This window comes from Lonchura striata, chromosome 6 (genome assembly GCF_046129695.1).
Source record: "Lonchura striata isolate bLonStr1 chromosome 6, bLonStr1.mat, whole genome shotgun sequence".
Lineage (NCBI taxonomy): Eukaryota > Metazoa > Chordata > Aves > Passeriformes > Estrildidae > Lonchura > Lonchura striata.
The window spans coordinates 47,681,949-47,701,002 of NC_134608.1; the positions used below are offsets into that span (position 1 = coordinate 47,681,949).

Genomic DNA, 19,054 nt, shown 5'->3' on the forward strand with positions numbered 1-19,054 from the left:
AAAGAGGAATAAGTGGAATGTTTCTGGTTATGATTTTCTTCAAGAATACTTTTCATTTTCTGCGTGCATGTAACTGGCATGTAGGAATGCTCACCTCCAGATGTTGGATTAAAATTAATGGCACAAGGATTCACAGGCTGTTCCTTTTTGGGCTATTTTTTAATCCTCTGTGGCAGCAGCCCTAAATGTTGAAAACTCTTTCTCTGCTAATGCTGAATTAACTTGTTGATAATTCCTTTCACTGAACTGCTACTCTTGTGGTAACAGTGTTTGTTTTACTCAACTGCAGTTACAAGTCCTAGTGCAATCCCTGTGGGTGCATAGTTTGGTAAAATGGAAATAATCTAAACAATTTCCAGCACTCACATTTATACCTATGGAAGGCTTCCTGCTCACCACTGCTTCCTTTTCATTCAGGGGGGCTTGGGTTGTTTGGATTTTTTTCTGTTGTTGTTTGGTAATCATTTCCCAAAGCTGGGATACAGTTGTACCCAAGGGAAGTAACAGCCCTACCGAGGTGGAGAGGCTCATAACTCAAAACACATGCTCCAAAACCAGGATAAGTGTGATGAGGAAGGCTGTGCTGACAGGCCAGAGATGTGCTGACTTGCTGAAGCATTCAAAGGAGATTAGTGGATGTGTTTGCACAGCTTTACATCCAAACACTTGGATACATCCGAACAGGAGCAGACACTTTGAAGCTGCACAAGGAACTTTGCATAGCCTCGAAAGCAGAGGCAGTGCCCTCTCACTGAGTTTTACATGAGGCACGCGTCAGACTTCCTCAGAAAGAGTGACTAGGATGGCATCCTTCAAAAAGGCACCCAGTCTGTATCACTATTGTTAATATTTTTCAAGGGTGTTTCCTCAAGGATGAAGAATGCTTTTGTTTTTTAGAGACTTCTGCTAATGACAAAGCCACTCTCATTCTTTAGCATTTGTCATCAGCTTCCTGAACGTCAGTGTGAGGATGCTGGCTGCCCTGCCTGTTCATAGCAGAGAGCTGCAGTTCTCTCTGTGGAACTATCTATTCACTAGCCTCAACTCTTTTATAAAGGTTTCCTCAGTCCAAGACAAGTTTGTACATTTGCATTACAAAAGTGAAAATCAAGGGAACCACCTTCTCTTTCTGGAAGTTGCTACAATAAGAAGACAATTTCAGACAATTTCAGCCAGAAATTTCAGATACTAATTTCAGGGTATCAAACTGCTATTGCTGTTCTAACTTATGGACCAGGTCTGACATTCTTGGAGACAATTTCCCATAGATTTTCCTCTAGAAAGTGATTTACTATCAAACAAAAAGTGAAATACTATCAAACACAATCCCAAAAATAATTTGTCAGATAGACTGCCACTGAAAGTTGTGTGTAGTTTTATTTCAACATATCAAGCACAAACAGGTTTCCCCTAACTGGGGAATATGATGAGGAATGTACTTAAAAATTTGGAAACATTTACATTGAAAGATAGCCCAGACTGGCACCACCACTAAGTATTTTAAGGCTGTATATATAGCAGTACTTACCACTTGAAACTACTTCAGGCCAGAAAAGAAAGGCTTAGTATTGTCTGCAATCTACAGAAAATATTGCAAATCTTTAAAAAATGGTGTAAAATAGGAAGACTATTAACAGGGTTGAACAATGCAGTGGCAAAACCCTCCCTCTTCCCTGACCTTTGACAATAAATGTGCCTAAGACCGAACACATGTACACCTACATCACTCCCATCCTTCTCACCTATGCTGGGGCAGTGGATTTCTCTCTACAATGCTAGTGTGTGATATTAAAAAACAGCCATATAGCAAATAATAACAATAATAGTAAGTGACCAGGTTTTACAAACAGGTGTGCGTGTCTGACATCACACTCAATAGGCCAGACCCAGAACACCAGTCAGCTCCGTAAACAGACAAGGAGCTTTCACTGAATACTTCCCATTTCCTAAAGAAGAATGGCTCTAGGAAATTGTGTATATTTACAGTTTCCATGGAATGGAAAATGAAACACTCTCGGAAGACCCATTCTGCATGGGCTGACTAAACAGATCATGACTTAATATCCTGGAGCTGGATTTTTTAGACCAAGTGTTCTCCCTCCTGTAATTAAAGGCAGCCGGACAGGCACCATGGACATCAGTTCTTTACAGCTCCCCAACTGCTCTTCCTCACTCCTGGAGCTATAACCCAGGCCACTGTGACTTTTCCAAAATGTTGAGGTGATTACCATTTTGCGGTTACCAATACTGCTGGGTAATTATTAATTGCATCAGAAAATGACAAAACATAGAAAACAAATTGCACAATTAAAGCTACATTTGGCTTCAGCATTAAGGCCCATACAGGTTAAGAGGTCCTTGAAGATGTACATGTAAAAGGCAAAAATGACATAATCTGCAGGAACAACGTTTTGCAGGTTCCTAGGTCCCTTTTTAACCTCGTTTTTCCACTTCCTTCCGCCTCTGCCATGTTGGTTCTAAAGTGCTTTGGTGCCTCGCTGGGCTCCTTGCGTGAGTGGCCCCCTCCTGCAGCCAGTGATCATTATTGCTGCCAAACGTAGTGATTTTATTTGAAGACATAATTAATGAAGAGTTGACACGTAAGAAAGATGCAGAGGAGAAACCAACAGCGAGAGTCCAGGAGGAAGCTTTCAGAAGAGGCCTTCCTGTGGAAGGACTTTTTGTTCAGAGCACTGAGGTTTCTGCAAAAGAAAGCAATATGATTAGTTGTGTGCTGGAGAGATGTGTGCCTTCACACATGTGCATACCCAGAACTTCCACACCAGGAGGGAACCCTGTACTTTGGTGGCACCCTCAGGGGTAGAGCAGTGTGCCCCCCAAGACTTTGCCTCACTCTTTTTAACAAGAAGATTAGTCCTTCTGGCTGCAGCTGGTTGGCATGGGAAGGGCACCAACTCCAAGAAATCTCTTCATCCAGCACTCACTCATAGCCCTGTGAGTTTAACCTGTGCCCTAACCTGCCCTGGACACCCCCAGGAGCTGCAGTGAAGCTAAACCCATATCACCAATGACTCTGGCACCCAGAAAGGGTAGGCCCCATGTGTGATCCCACCTCACTGAGCCTTGGCAGGGCTGGATAATACTCCTCACACAGAGGGGAATCAGCAGGGCTCCCTGGAGCAAAGTAGCAGTTAATACCCCCCAACAGGAGTCTGCAGGGCAAAGCCCTCTGTCATCAGCAGATGTGTTTACTGCTTCCCTCAGATGGCAACCAGCAATTTGTACAAAAACTGGAGTTTAATGCTTTTCTCCATGGAATCCAGTTTTTCAGACCACACCCTTGCATCTCTGTAACAAACTGAAGAAGTTCCTAACATGCTGGACTGGAAGGGAGACCTCACACTCTGAGGTTTATTTTTAGCTGGAGCCTGACCCAGTCCTTCTGGAGTTGAGTAACACTCTGAGATGATGCTTTTTGCCCAGAAAGAGAATGTTAAGAGGAAGAAATTTCCTCCTCGCTGTTTCAAGCAGAGCATGGGTTGGTCTTTCTGGTGTGTTAACTGGTTGCTTTACCTGTAACAACTTAAACTGCACTCCTGCAGCTCACAGAGACACTCTAAAGACCACAGTAAGGAGTTAAATGCCACATGTTATCTTCTAGCCCATTAAAATAATTGATTCATGACAAAAAATGGTTACCTGTGTATGTCCTGTTGGGCTTTCTGTAGGGATAAGACAGCTGAGTGAATTTCCTTCAGGTGATTCATTTCTTTGCCACACTGAGCACACAAGCTTTCAAACCCTGTGGCAAAGTAGAAGGACAATTATGTTTTGCATCACCATTCTGGTAGTAGTGAAACACAACACAGCAAGTGGGTGGCTGTGATCTAATTGTCACTGCTAGGGGGGACACTTTCAGGAGGAAACATGGGGAGAAGGAGACAGGGAACAGAATCTTCCACCCAGAAGATCCAGGTCACTGTAACAGGTTTTGTGACTCTGGCTCAAGGTGCTTCTCAGTCAGCTCTAAGGAAAGAATGCTCCTCAGCTGAGGGGAGGAGAAAGGAGTGCTCACATCTTTCTATTCTCTCAAACATTCAAGGTCACCTCTAACAAAGGCGGAGAAGAGAGAGAGAAACACAGCCCCTGTTCCCTATGTGTTGATTGGAATGTCACTGTGTTTTTATAATTTTGCCAGGAATTGGGAAGTCCTCCTTGTAAGGCAGAAAGAGAAACAGCACATACAGAGAACAGAAAAGCAAAACATTCTCTGTGCTGCCTGTCGGCCCATGGTATCAACTGGGCTGGGAAATGTCCCAGGGCTAGCTCATGAATTAAAGTACCAAGGCAAGAACATTAAAGCCTATAAACCCAGTGACACCCAAATACTTGCCATCATCATCTGAGAGCTCCTGCACTGACTCTGGAGTTGAACAGCTGCTCTCTGTGTTCTGGCTGTGGTTGGATGGCTGATCACTGGTTTTGCGGCGCCTGCAGTCTTTGGCAGACCTCTGGATAAAACAAGCATTAGAAGTGACTCAGTCCCTATGACACTGAAGATGTGTGTAATTGCTTTAAACAAAACAATTTGGGGTGCTGGCAAATATGTGTGAGATTGTGAAGTTTGATTGCTTTCTCAGCAACTCCTGGTAATGGACTCTGGCAGCTACTTAAGGATATTACATGCTTCATACAGAAGCATTTCCCCAAATGACAACATTCTTAAGACACCTATCCAAATTATTTTTCTTGTAGCTTTAACTGACACATACTATGGATGAACCTTGTAATTCCTTTGGTGAGTTGTGTACCTAGCTCAACCAGCTACATAAGAGAAAGCTGGAAAAGAAGAAAAAATTAGAATCAAATTCCCCACCAAAGATTTTTCAGAAGGTGCACAAAGGATCTAAACATCCCAGAATTTTTATGCCTAGTTTCTTGATGCACTTTGGAAGCTTTCTCCCTCTCTCTCAGATAAGTAAACCAAACACATTGATTCAAACTTCTCACTACAGGGTCTGAAAAGCAGTTATGAACCTCAACTTCCCCACCGAATCAGAGACATTTAGATGCGGGGTATTAGAAAAGAAAAGTCTATGTACATAACAAGATACAAGTTTTTCATTGTAATATGGGTTATACTTAGCTAGTTTAGCAGCTTGACATTTGTAAAGTGTGTTATGCATGACATGTATTGCTACAAAGATGGAAGCACTGAAATAGGGGAGTATTAACTCTGTTTAAGGGAAAGGATGGAAAGACGTTTCTTGTCTTGTGTGAGAGAGAGTGAATGATAAAGGCTCATGGCAAAGACTGAAACTGAAGTCATGGGGTCACAGTTGTGTACTCCAAAACTTACAGGAAGTTTTCTGCTTTGGAAACACTAACAGTGAAGTTCAGCTCAGCTGTGTGCAAAATTCAGTGTAAGAGTCACTGTCACTAGCACTGGGTGGAAGTAAAATGCCAAAACTGATAGAATGAATCAATCAGTAATTACAATTCTTCAGAGCTACTGATGGTATAATACTGCATGTCTATAGTCACAAGCTCTATTTACCCAAAACAAAACTTTCAGCTTATGCTGTGCTTACTTGAAAATGCTATAGAAAAAGGGCTATGTATCTAAACAATCATGAAGAATAGTATAATCTCCAAAACAGGCCTTTTACCTTGTGCCGTGTAATTTGATTGTTTATGCATGTTGCTTTGTGGTTTGACATCCTTGTGGATAAGTGTCTTTCCATTGTCTGAAGTATTCCATCCTTCTCAAATTGGGCAATGTCGTTCAAAGGATCCCAAGGCCTTAGACTTTTGAGACCAAATGAAAAAAATTCATCAGAAAAGCAAGAATCCCACATTAGCCCAATACATTAATTCCACATGCATCAGAGCAGGCAATCATGCCTGACAGTAGCCAGATTTTCCAGATGCAGTAACAGGACTAACAGAAAGTTCCCTGCACATTTGCAGCTCTTTGCAATAAGTGAGGGGGTTCAGTCTCCAGAGGCTTTGCCCCTCTTGCCCAGGGGAGGAGAACACATTTGTTAACTCTGCTCTGAACAGTGCAGAAAAGCTCTGCTAAATGACTCTGCACTTGATTGCAGGTATAGGAGTTTGCATCAATGACACAGTTGATTTTCCATTACCACACCCTAATTTCCAGCTATTCCCAATTAGTAGCATGAATATGTATTCTAGTGATGATGTGGTGTGCAGAAAGGGCACGCTCTGGACATAGTTTTGTGGAATGGCTGGGCTCCAATGACAGGTCTGTAGCCCTGCTTGCACCCCTGGGAACTCAGGCAGCAAGATGTGTTGGGAACCCAAGCCCAGCACTCACTCCTCATATTTATAGTGCCACTCATTGGTCCCAACATCGTGCCGGAACAGCAGCGGTTTCCATTCCGTGCCGCTTTCCTTCCGCTCCCGGGCGGAGTTCCTCTGCTCCTCTTCCAGCACAAACTTTTCCTGCGTCGCCTTGTGCTGATCACCTTTGTTTATTGCACTGGTAACATGCTGCCAAAGCCTAGCAATAATCAGAGAAGGAAGTTAAACCACCTTAGAACCAGCAACGTATTTTGCCAGCTGGAACTTTAGAGCAGAAACTTGTCAGACCTATTGATACACCAGCAGAACTGTACCAGGATTGCTCAGCCTCTGTTTTAACTTGCACATTAAAGAAACTGAGAAAGGAAACATTGAATGCTACATGAATGATCTGTGGAAGTAACTTTCTCTTAGATAACATCACCTACAACAATTATTGAATTCTTCAGTGCTATGTATGAGTCATAAGGAAATTGCATTTAATTCACTGGGATCCCTGGCCTCTTTAGAAGTGTTCTGTTCCTTATCCTTTCAGGCATTTATATTTAGAAGCCTTTGTGTCAATGTTTATTCCCAAAATAAGTCTTTATATTTAAAGTTTAGAAGCACTAGAAAATGAATTTATTTGCACATCTTGTAGCTGCACATGCATCTTCTGTACAAGATTTACAACCAGATCTGTAGGAAGCTTATTCAATCCACAAGCAGTAAGGGTGTCCTTGTGCTCACAAGCTGCAAGCATGAACACAGGTTTTCACTCACACTTGTTTGCAGCTGCCAAAGGATAAGTGATCTGTCACATGAGCTGTTCTCATTGAGCATCTACCCTGGGGAAAGGACCTGCCTTCTACCAGAGAAAAATCAATACCTTTTATTTTACTATAGTCAAGCTGTGATCAGCCTCTCCACAGTTCCTCTAATCAGAACACTTTAATCTCCATTTCAGATTGGAAATACTTCTGAGACTAGCAGCTAGCGCTCCCAAAATATTACTGTATGCTTTAGTGTTTAGAATGTGCACATGAGATCCAAGCTGTTCCATTATTTCCAGCTTCACAAAACACCTGCCTGCCATTTAGAAGATGAATTCATTACTGCATTTAATTTGGAGCTTGCTGTGAAGCTCTTAATTTAAAAGTGATCCTGAAGCTTTCATCATATTTCCATCACTCTACATTAACACAGCACTTCCAAAAATGCAGTCTCTTAGATAAGTAATTGGATGCAGAGCAATGCCTTCCTTTCATTTTTTAACAAGTCACTCCCCTATTTCTGTGTATGAATAATTTCTCCCAGAAACAAAGGAGGGAAACTCAGTGATGGGGATGGGGCAGGGAAGAGTGAAATAACAGCCTGAGAATATACGGTGGTGGTGTAAAGCCTGTCCTAAGGAATGCAGTGGTGTAAAGAGTGAGTCCCCTAATTCTATGAACCTTAGAGGGAGAGCACAAAATTGTTTGACAATTACTCCATCGAGAGCTGCATGTGTCAGACATTGAGACGCTCCACGGTGAGCTACATGACAATATGAACTTCAGAGATTCTCCAACAATTGTGAAAATAAGTGATTTTCAGCACTTTAGGGAAGACTAAGCAATTTAGGCAAAATATAACCTGGATTAGATGGCAATTTATTCATGCAACTGTCAGCATAATGAGTTTGGTGGAATGTCTGTTAGGGATCTCTGTAACTTTTCCTTTTTCCTCCTTCCCTTGGATGCATGTAACATTATTAATCTCTCATGTAGTAAAGGGAGCCAGCTCTGGCCATAAACTCTGGTAAACAGAGAACTGGAGATTCTTTGCCCACAAGACCAAGATTCTTCTTTAAAAGAATCTTCTTCTGAAGATTAAGAGAAAAATGTGCTGTGGACCGCCCTGCTCTGCAGAGTTAACAAATCTGCTCTGTAAGTTACAAATACAGACTTTATTGCTCATAATGCCCACTGCTGTCCAAACTTCTTCAAACATCTTAATGTGTTTTTTATTTTCATGCAATTCCTTTCTTTACTTATAAAAAGGGGAATCTCTTTAGGGTGATGTGATGCAACACCAAAGTCAGATGTCCACAGAGAAGTGGACAATGTAATGTAAGCCAGGAAGCAACTGCATGTGCTGGCTTGGGGTTTTGGCTGGTGCTGGCTGACTGTAGTGGAGAGGAAGCACAACCAATTTGTTTGAAGCCAGCCAGCTCCACTGGATGGCTTTACTCAACTCTTGCTCAACAACTGTACAGTGTGTATTATTCACTTCTTCCATTTCCTAAGTGTATTGAGTTTGCATGGCCTGGTTTTTGGCAACAGGGCTGCTACGGTGGTGTCTTCTGTGAAAAGCTCCAGAAGCTTCTTCAACATCTGGCAGAGTCCTGATGGCTCCAAATATGGACATGCTGCTGTTCAATGCTGCAATGGTGGAAATGCCTCTGTGATGACATACTGAGGAAGAAATCAAAAGGAAGGTTGTGGCACAGTTTTAATTGTGACTAGAGAAGAGTGGGGTGAGACCATGTGAGAGGAACAGCCCTGAAGACACCAAGGTCAGTGCAGAAGGAGGGGGAGGAGGTGCTCCTGGTGCCAGAGCCCAGATTCCTCTGCAGCCTGTGGAGAAGCCTGTCCATGAAGGACCCTGCAGAAGAGTGACCCACTCTGCAGCAGTCTGGGCAAGACTGTTGTCCATGGGATAGACTCACACTGCAGCAGTTTTCAGCGAGCTGCTGCTCCTGCGATGGAGCCATGTTGAAGAAGTTAATGGAGAACTGTATCCTGTGGGAGGGACTCCACAGTGCAGCAGTGAAGGACTCCTCCCTGAGCAGCAGGAGAAGCAATGGGTGATGAACTGTCTGAAACCCCCATCCTCCTCTCTTCTTGTGACAGTGGGGGAGGAGGTAGAGCTATGAAAGAGGGAGGCGTGGGGGGAAGGTGGTTTTAGGGGCTTATTTTACTTCTCATCATCCTGGTCTGATTTTTTTAGCAATAAATTTATTTTATTGTTGAGTCTGTTTTGCCCTCAATGGTAACTGACATGTATTTTCTCACAGTCCTTAACTCATGAACCCTTCATTAAATTTTCTCTCCTCTGTCCAGCTGCAGAGATGAGTGAATGAGTGAGTGACTTTCATAAGCACCTGGCATCCAGAGCCAGGGTCAAACTTGAGTTATGTGTCAGAACTACATTTTTAGGTAACCTAGATCACCCTTACAAAGTCTGGTGCAGACTGCATTGGAGATCTCAGCTGAGATTAGGAGGCAGGGTTAAACATCCGTTTAATTACATTAATTCATAAAATCCTGTTATGTGGTTCAAAGTACTGCTCTGTGGATGCCAGGACTTCCCACAATTCCTACATCTACTTTAAGAGCTTGTGGTTGAAATAACCCTTCTTAACAAGGTATCCAACCTCAGGATGACATCCTGCCCTTTTATAAAATGCTCCAGCAGTTAGAGAGATCTCTGGAGTCCAGGCAGAATTGTTATTTTAAGCAGATAAAATGTAGCCTCCACTATTTCTCAGCCCAGGTCGATTTCAAAGCTGTACTTCATGGAAACACTCCAGAGTTAATAGTCTGGAAAGAAACAGGTAAATGGCTGGGTAATACGTGCTGACAAAGCAGGTCACTGCCTTTCCAGGGCTGTGCTGAGGAATTGGAGGAGCCCTGCTGATCAGAAGCCTGCTCCCAGGAGAGAACAGCAGTGAGATGTTCCCCGAGCTCCCTACCTCTCTGACTCAAAGTCCGTCTGCTCCTCAAACAGCACAATGTGGCGCTTCAACCTCTGCCTTCGCACTTCGCTGGTCGGGTTCCAGAACATTTCTGTGTTCCCATTTTTCAGCTCATTTATATGCACTTCTCCATCCTGAGAAGGAAAATGAAATGAATTCATGACAATCTGAAAACCGAGGCAGAAATTAATCCTGATAAATTAAAGCTGCTCCTGGATGATGATAAGGGATACCTGTTAGTTAGGAGGCTTCTTTCTCCCCCTATCCCATAAAATCTCACTGAACACTTCCTGAAAGTTTCTGAAGTGAATGAGGCACGGCATTGCCAGAAACAGTGGCTGCATTTATCATTAATCAGAGTAGAAAGGGACCTGGTTCCTGCTCTTAGGTCTTGTCCCTAGACCTGAGTGCCCACAGAAACCCTAAGATATTATTCTTTCACCACTGTTCTTCCCACCTCCCACCCAGCACATATAAAAAGATCCCTAGCTCCTTTTTACAGTCTCCCTCAGGACTTCCTCTCCCATGTTCCAATATGCTAGTTCCAGGACTGATCCCAGGTCTCCAAGAGACCCGCAGTGAGGAAAGGATGAGGTAGGCAGGCATTATCAAACACCAATATATGCATTTCTAATAAGCATATATACAAGCATTCAGCTGCTGCTGTGAGCTTAGGACTGAGAAGCAGTCTCTTCCCTTCTTTATTCAGGTGGGTTTTCAGGTCCTGAGGCACAGAATGTACCATTCAGATGCAAGGATTTCCATCAGGAAACTGGGTGGTGTCAGAGAAAAGCCAGGAGAGGAGGCCAGTACTCCCAGTGGGGAGGGAGGAGAACCAACACAATCCCTACCCCACTGCACACAGCTCCTCTGTGTGGGAGTCCAGGGCAGCCAGAGGGATGCCCTGGAAGGTCTGGGATCCTGGCAGGGGGTCAGGAACCCCCCTGTACAGAGCCCCCAGAGACACTGTCTCTGATCTCTGCCCATGGAAAAGAGTTTTCAATCTTACAGGATGAATTACAAGCTCTGAGTGTTTGATAGAAGTAATAATTAAGTGTGGCACAGGTGCAAAAGTAAAATTTTAGGATTCTAGATAAGGGGTACAAAGGGGACAAGATGGAAGAAATTGGGTGTGTCTTGTCCTTTTTCTTCTTCTTCATGCCTTCCATGTTTCACTGTAGTGTTGGCATTTTTCTATTGGTTTAGGCTGGGGACACACTGTTCAATGCAGATGATAGATATTGGCACATTATTGTAAATCCAGCCCAGGGAGTTTCTGGTATTTAATGTTTGTAACATCCCACTGAGGGCAGAGCCCCACACGCTGCCCTGCAGGACAGAGCTGCGGCAGGGCAGCAGAACATGTTAGAGATAAACAGAATAAACAACCTTGAAACCAGCACAGACAAATTATGGCTTCTGCTTTGGCAATGGGGCTGAAAGACAGAGGCTTTCTACAATCTCAGAATCATCAATACCACAGATTCCAACACTGTTCACAGCACACAGCTGCAAGCAGCAGCTTACAGAGCCACCATTCCAAAGCCATTTAACTTCTTTTATACACCACTGTAGTTTGTGCACCACAAACAACCAGGACAAAGATCAAGGAAGGAAGGTGTAAGCAGAAGGCTGAGAGCTGAGCAGCACTCAGCCTTGTGGCTCAGGAGAGCCCCTGGATGATGGGCTCTCACAGGGGGTGTTGGAAGGACCCACCACAGACAAGGTACCCCACAGCCCAGCACAAGTCATCAATGACAGGGCTCATCCTGCACGACAGGGAGCTCAGAATAGAGCAAATCCCTTGAACATGCTTAGAAAGGGAAAAGCTCCCAATTTCAAAATGGTAATTAGCTTTTTAGGTAAAAAGACAGAATGTCTGACAGGACAAGTCCAGTACCAAAAGCTACACTATGGTTAGGACCTCAATGTAGTAAGGGCTTTATCCAGGCACATTTCACCTGGCATACTTTAAGCATCTCCTTCGGATGAGACAAATCTTGTCTCGGAAGTGGCAATTTCTGTAGACTGGCAAAGGAGCACGGACAAACTGTAATGATCATGTAGATGCCCAAATGTTGCTCAAAGAAATACCCAGATGTTCAGCCCAAAGCCAAGGGTCACTGCTTTTGTTTCAGGTACCAAGAGTTCCAATCAAAATTGGACAACATCTTTCACCATGCAACTTTATTGTTGTTGGATTCTGGATTGAGGCTGGCTCTGAGTGAATCACTTGTGTATACTGGGTGCACAAAGGTGCCAGATGCTCTGCTGACTGTTCTGAGCTGGTAATAGAGATAACACCCTTGCTGAATTGATGTTTCTGTCCCTCAGCTGGTGAACAGGCTAGTAGTAACTGTCTTCTAAAGGTTTGTTGTGAAAATAATGAATTCAAAACCCTCTAAGTTCTTCCCTGATGCCAGTCTAACTGGGGAAGTACACACCAGAAAAAAGACAGCCTCAAGATCTTCGAAATCACACCTAATACACACTATCTCCTGCCATCAGCGCTTGCCCTAAGCCTCAGACCCTAAATACAGACCCACTGCCTTTGATGGAGACCCCTCCTACTGTTCCCAGTTTCCTGAGGCTCTGGGAGGGCAGCGTTCCTCACACTGCAGATGGATGGGACTACTGAAGAGTAAATGACCTCCAGAGGTACCTTGAGAGGTGTGGCCCAGGCTGTGATGGCTGCATGCCCTGGGGCTGGTGGGAAGAGGCAGGACAGGACAGTGCCCTCTCCAGTGCAGGGAGCCTGCCAAGGGCTGCCAGCCCTCCCTCGAACCCTGCAGCCACGGGCTCATAACCTGGCAGCAACTTCGATTATCAAATGTTACCCAGTGTCCAGTGAGAGTCGCCAGCACTTCTTCTCCACATTTAATCTTCCCCGAGATTTGATTAATGCTCGTGCTGCCACCGAAGAACGGCTGTCAGGGGAGAAGAGAAACAGCAAACGTGGTCAGTCTAGTGAGGACTGGAAGGGAGCCAAACACAGACATGCAACAGGAGGGAAGGAAAGTGCAACGGCCTGACTTCCAGTATTTCTGGGGAAAGGCAGAATGAATAATAATGTAGATTCTGACTGTCTCACATTGTGCTCCCTTCCTTTTGTTTGTAATACCACAAAGACTGTAGCTGCAGGTAGGGAGATAAGCTTTAAGCTGCATTAACATTCAACGTGTGCACGGTCTCATCTTTATTGGAAATACATTTATTTATTCTCAGCCAGACATCAGATCAGGATAAGTGTATGTGGACAACTCCTTCCCACTGTCCAGAATCACAGCCTTTGCACCCTTGCCCAAAGAAAAGGAGCAGCACTCTTCCTGTTTATGAGAAAGCGACAGTGTGGCACTGCTGATGACATCATGTGTGTCAAGTCTCCAGTGTGAAGCAGCTCTGGTTAGTAGCAAAAAAAAAAAAAAAAAACCACAAACCATAGAAAAAGGGTATTTCCACAGTCAAGGAAAAAAAAAAAAAATCTCAGAACAATGGAAATTTCCGCCCATCTCCTGGCTGCCAAATACAAGAAATGACAGTGAGAGTGTGTGCAGCTATTCTATTCACAGAACACACACATTCAGACATTTTTGCAGGCACTTTCTGAAAACATTTGTTCAGACATACTTTTATGTATGTATATGTCTGTTAAATAACAATATAAACCCTAATTTCACACAACAGCCATGGATAAAATAATCACATGTATCTTAAACATCAGTTCCTGCAATCCAGCAGAGAACTGGTACATATCCAAATTAAAAATCAAGTTAAGGGGTTTGCCTGCAACTTCACACAGCTCTACTAAAATAGACAGCTAAGAACTGGTCAAAGCAGAGCATGTAATTACATCACGGTGACTTTCTGAAACATGTTTGGATGACTCATACTGTCTTAAAGCCAGAAAGGAAGCACTTCAGGCTCCAAAGTGTTTTGAAGCTTGAGATGACACCCAAGTCACAGAAATATCCCACTGGCCTCAACACAGTACACCAGGTCTACAGGAAAAATAGGCTTTAAAGACAAGTATGTGTAAATGTCAGGGAAGTACAGGAGGCAAGAGTTCCCGTGTAGGGGAAATAAAGACAGAAAAGTATTATTGCCCTCAAGCAACTCACAGTTAACAAAAGATTCCCCTAACTGCAGTGATCTCTCACATTTATATTGGCTAAGGCTGCAACTCTGAAGTCCTGCAGTCTCTCAGTTCTCCTTTCATTTTATGCACAGGCAAGAAATTGTTTGTTGGAGCAGAAAAGAAAGGGATGCTCCTTAAAAATCAAGTTAACTGCCCAAAGAAAGTTACAGTTATCACTTTCCCTCCTAAATTTTAACCCATGTAGTAACAGGAATGCTCAAAGATGTCTCCATTTTGTCTGCATACCATGAATTTGCATCACCAGCCTTTCCAGGGGAGCGACTAGCTACATAAAAAAGTCAGTGCAGGACTTGTCAGTGTGCCAGCCACTCAGAATTACCTGCCTGACAACGGGCTCTCACCTTGCCAACAGGGCAAAGTAGCCCTGTAGCCCTGAGAAACACAAGGTGCAGCTTACCACAACACCTGCAAGGTACAAGTATAGATGTGATGGCTGCTGGAGAGCTACCCCAAAGATCCACATCCTAATTTGCCTCCGAGTTCTTTGTACACTCACTATGTTTTGCAAGCAAAACTAATTATCCCTGCTTAAACAGAAGCCACACTGTCATTGCCAAACTTTCAGAACAAAATTCGGCCAGTAGCCAGCTGCAGTGAAAAAGTCATGTAAAACTAAGGCTTCCTGGGGTCAGTTTGAATTGCATGAGGCAAAACTGATGGCAGGGTGACACCTTCTCTCCAGATAGGCCCCACTCTGGTGCTCACATATATTTCTGGTACAGAAATGATTAAACCCTGCCTGGGGCACAGGGGCAAGCCTAAAACATGCTCAAAATGGGGCCACAGTGTATCGTACCTTTAGCTTGAATTCCAGTTCTGCCCTGTGGTTAGTTTTCTCACAGTCAATGGTAACTTTCCCTCCAAGCTCCATTGTCATGGTACCATATAAAAGTCCTGAAAGGAAAAAACCAGAGGCTTAAGAGAGGCTCCAGGGGAAGCAACCTGCTTTCTCAAGTCAACCTGTCTCTTGCTGACACACTGTGAAATTCATCACTTGGCTTAAAGTTTTGAAAAGACAGAATTAGAGTTTCTACAAAATGGCTGTTTACTATAAGCATGAAGAATCTCCCCCTGAACCTGTATTCCCCATTTCTAACACCAGCCAGGAAACAGCTTGACTCACAGGTGCACCTGTGGCAAGCTGAAAGTGGCACAGGAAAAATAAAGAAAGTTATGCCAGCAACCTCACTCATACTTGTGCTTAAACAGAAACAGTCAGTTCTCTTAGGTGATTGAAGAAGAGAGAAGCTGTAATGGGATTCACCAGAATCTGGGAGACTAGAGGTCATGTAGGGATTTTTTTACACATGTTTACCATTTGGAGGTCTTTTGCAGAAAAATTGGTAAGAAGAAGATTTATGCACATGAATACTTCACAGAGAGCATGATATTATGAGGTTACTGTTTTCAGGTACCGAGGCCCTTCTAAATATAAACTTGGAAGTCAGTGTGACAAATTAAAAAATACTCAACTCCCAAAATTGGATTTGACTGCTGATTTTAACTCTGCAGTGCAAATGATGCAGACAGAGCTTCCTGAGGAGCAGTGAATCAGCAGCCACACCCCAGCCTCAGCACACACTGGCTCCACAGAGCAGAGCCTCACCAGCAGCAGATACCAGCCTCACTGAGGCAGCTCATCCTCTGAGAAGTACAATGATTAGAATAACAAAGAAATAGCAAGAGAAGGCAGGAAGTTCCTTTATCCTCAAAAAGACAGAAAATATATCAAGCAATTTCAGTGTTAACATAATAAAAACTTTTTATCCTAAGGAGCTCAGAAATGTAGTCTTGCTCTTTTCATCTTATCTGCAGTATATATATGCAGTATTTTTCTGTTTCTGCATAGTATGAAAACTAACACTGATGGGCCTAATTCTCTCCTGGGCTGCACAGGTAAATCAGAAAGACTTCAGTGAGGATTAGTGAAGGTCTTCTGCTGAGTGCTTTGACTCTGGAGTTACCAGGCCCTGTGGTGTCCACTACTTGAGAGGGGAGAGCCAATGCAAAGTTAGTCAGTGAGACAGCATTTTGTTACTGTTTGCTTCATATTTGAAGGGTCATACCTTACCTTTACAGTGGGCATATGGCATAGTGATTATATAGTCTTCCCCTCTGCTTAGAAACATAAGCTTTGCTTTCCCATCCAACAATGCAGAAAGTGAGTTGCCTAGAATTTAAAAAAACAAACACATTAAAAAATTCATGTTATACTTTGCCCTTCCTCCTACTTTAGAAAAAACATTTCCATTTAAATGTAGGTCACTAATGAAAGAAAAGATGAAATTCTCAAAATTTAGGACCCTGCAAATCATGCACAGCTGGAGGCAGGCAGCTCTAACAAACTCAGCTGCTCTAATCTGTTCTGGCATTTAGCCCCTCTTGCAGAAAGAGTAGTAGATTTAACAGGTCATTAGTGGGAGTTTAGAAGTTTCTCAGGTCCTCCAGTTCTTACAAGTCGCTGATTGTGGATTGTAGACGCAGAAGAAGGGATTACAAGTAACCTTGCCCCTGATAAATTGTACTAATGTTGTACAAATTACCAAAGAAGAGCAAATGCTGTACTAATTACCAAAGAAGAGCAGCCTTGCCCTCAATGGGTCACAGCTGTGACTAATAAAGGTAAGGGTGATAAAAGGGTTGAGTTGGGCTGTCAGCGGGATCCTTGAGGAAAAAGGCCTAGAGGAAGAAGACCTTGAAGAGATAAGAGGAGCCCTGAGGAAGAAGACCAAAACAAAGAAAAGAGTTGCTGCTGCAAGGTCGGTCTGGGTCTGATAGAGTTGGAGCCTGCAGTCAGAGGCAGGAAGGAAATACTTGCAGTCATGTTCCAGCAGGAATAGCCACCAGTCAGTCAGTCAGAGAAGCCAACAGTAGGAACTTGCTGTAGTCAGAGTCAGGATGGCTAAGTTATAAAGAAGAATAAACCAGGACCCTTTTTACTTTGTTAAATAAGAGTCTGTGTCTTGGCTCATTTCTAACCCTAACGGGAGGTCTGCTACAACAGGGGATGATCCCAAGTAAAAAATGAAATTGCCCGAAGGACAGCAAAGACTATCTTAAAGAGTTTTAGCAAACACGCTCAGCAGAGGACAGTAATTAAGAAATGTTTATCTAAACAAAAAACATCTCAAAGAGCAACAGTGTTTTGGAGCCTGGAGTTGTGCTGTTTCCATTGATATTAAATGACTGGAGGACATTTTGAAGGTCTGGGGTTCAACCCCACAGGAGTCTGGGAACCACATAAAGGTTCAGATCTATTCAGAGACTTTTGTCTTTGCTGGCTGAGTGCCAGAGAGCCAAAATGTAACTCATCCATGAGCACATACCAAGTGCATACAAAAATCCTATATGTTATTGTGAGCCTTTGCCTTCTGAAAAACAGATTTTTAAAACTCAGTCTTTCTCTCTGATTTTTTTATTTAACGTCAGAGTGATGTCACACTGAAATGGTGGAAATGGGGAAGACCCAGAAGAGCCAAGACATGAACTTAGGCTATCCTGGCGATAGAATTGTCAACCATTTCTTTGTTCCTAACTCTCAACATGCTCAGGGACCATTGAAAAACAAGCCAAAACTCATGTCACAACATTACCTGGGAGAGGCCTAGACTTAATGCCTTACCATAAAACTTGGACCTAGCTAGAATGCTGCCAGAAATGCAGAATCCATCCTTCCTATTGCTGACGTGAAAAGCTGACACTGGTGGATGATGGGACACCTAGGATAAAAACAGGCAGGGGTCATTTAGAGCTGCTTGCACAGGCCAAGCACAGTGGGGGTGCAGAATAAAGGGGGAACACAATGCATGACACCATTATTTATGAGAGCATTATATATCTAATCTTTCCCCCCCACCCTGTATTTTCTTGAGCTTGTGCACATGAGATCAGTTTCAGGCCAACAGGTAGAGTGTAAGGTTTTTGAGACATTAAATTAAAAGTACCGAACTTTAGTGCAGCATTTGAATAACTTCCATGAAATGCATGCAGTGGTTGAAATAAAAGTTTTAACAAAGCTAAAATTATCTAATCAAATAGGGGGAAAAATGTATGTGAAACTGGGAGTCCCTTTACCAAAGACTACACTGTTCTCAGATCCCTTATTAACACTATAAATTCCCAAATCCACTTTGTCAGGCCAGTTAACTTATGAACTGTGTCCTTCATTTAATCACAAAGACAGAGATAAACCCTCATTAAACTCCTATTAAAATCATCATAGAAAATTCAGAAATAAAAAGATAGAAGGATTTGTTTGTGTGTTTTATGATTCTTTTAACAGAGGCAACACAACTCTCATTTTATTAACAATAGGAAAACAGAATGGCAGAATCCCATGGGAAAGGTCTTTATAGAAGAAACTGATGTCATATATGGGAGGTCTGCTGTTATAGTCTTGAGTACCCACCAAGCCTCACATAATTTCTGTAAATCTGCAAAGAAAAAAGATCAGCAGCCAGTTTACCCCAGATTCTGCTCTGCCTGTTTACACAGAGCTCCAGGTTCCTTTCCTCGGGTGAGATGAGTGATGTGTTTCTGTGCATGGAGGTGCAAGCAGGCTGGTGTTTGCAACAGCTGAGCATCCAAACAGCAACTCACCTGTTCTGCTATGTAAAATGTGTGACTGTTCGTCTGGGGGTGAAACCAACAGCAGCGAAATGTCTCTCCCAGAATAGGGTTGTATGGCTTTTTTATTCCCTGAAAAACCAAGTAATCAAAACCTGCTACAAATGAAGATTTGCAATCCAATGCTATAGCTGGCCACAAAACAATACGGTAATTTTTTTTCTTGGATGTTTTAGACAAAGTCAATCATAAGAATAAAAACTGAAGAACTAGTTACATATCCATCTAATCTAATATTTTCATCTGAGCCATGGATTAATCTTCTA

At 43.1% G+C, this 19,054-nt stretch overlaps 1 protein-coding gene across 11 annotated transcripts in view; it reads right to left on the reverse strand.

The window, feature by feature from the left end:
- Positions 1 to 1,358: 1,358 nt before the first annotated feature.
- The window catches only part of OSBPL5 (oxysterol binding protein like 5), a 174,434-nt gene continuing 156,738 nt past the window's right edge, over positions 1,359 to 19,054 (reverse strand). For all 11 annotated transcript variants that reach the window (XM_021526752.3, XM_021526751.3, XM_021526753.3 and 8 more), the window contains 11 exons: positions 18,762 to 18,860; positions 17,785 to 17,881; positions 16,234 to 16,332; positions 14,959 to 15,056; positions 12,844 to 12,933; positions 10,004 to 10,140; positions 6,302 to 6,487; positions 5,631 to 5,769; positions 4,355 to 4,472; positions 3,661 to 3,763; positions 1,359 to 2,702 (listed from right to left, as the gene is read on the reverse strand). In XM_021526752.3, the coding sequence (XP_021382427.2) occupies positions 2,567 to 2,702; positions 3,661 to 3,763; positions 4,355 to 4,472; positions 5,631 to 5,769; positions 6,302 to 6,487; positions 10,004 to 10,140; positions 12,844 to 12,933; positions 14,959 to 15,056; positions 16,234 to 16,332; positions 17,785 to 17,881; positions 18,762 to 18,860 (1,302 nt within the window). In that variant the 3' untranslated portion in view covers positions 1,359 to 2,566. The remainder of the gene's footprint in view (positions 2,703 to 3,660; positions 3,764 to 4,354; positions 4,473 to 5,630; positions 5,770 to 6,301; positions 6,488 to 10,003; positions 10,141 to 12,843; positions 12,934 to 14,958; positions 15,057 to 16,233; positions 16,333 to 17,784; positions 17,882 to 18,761; positions 18,861 to 19,054) is intronic.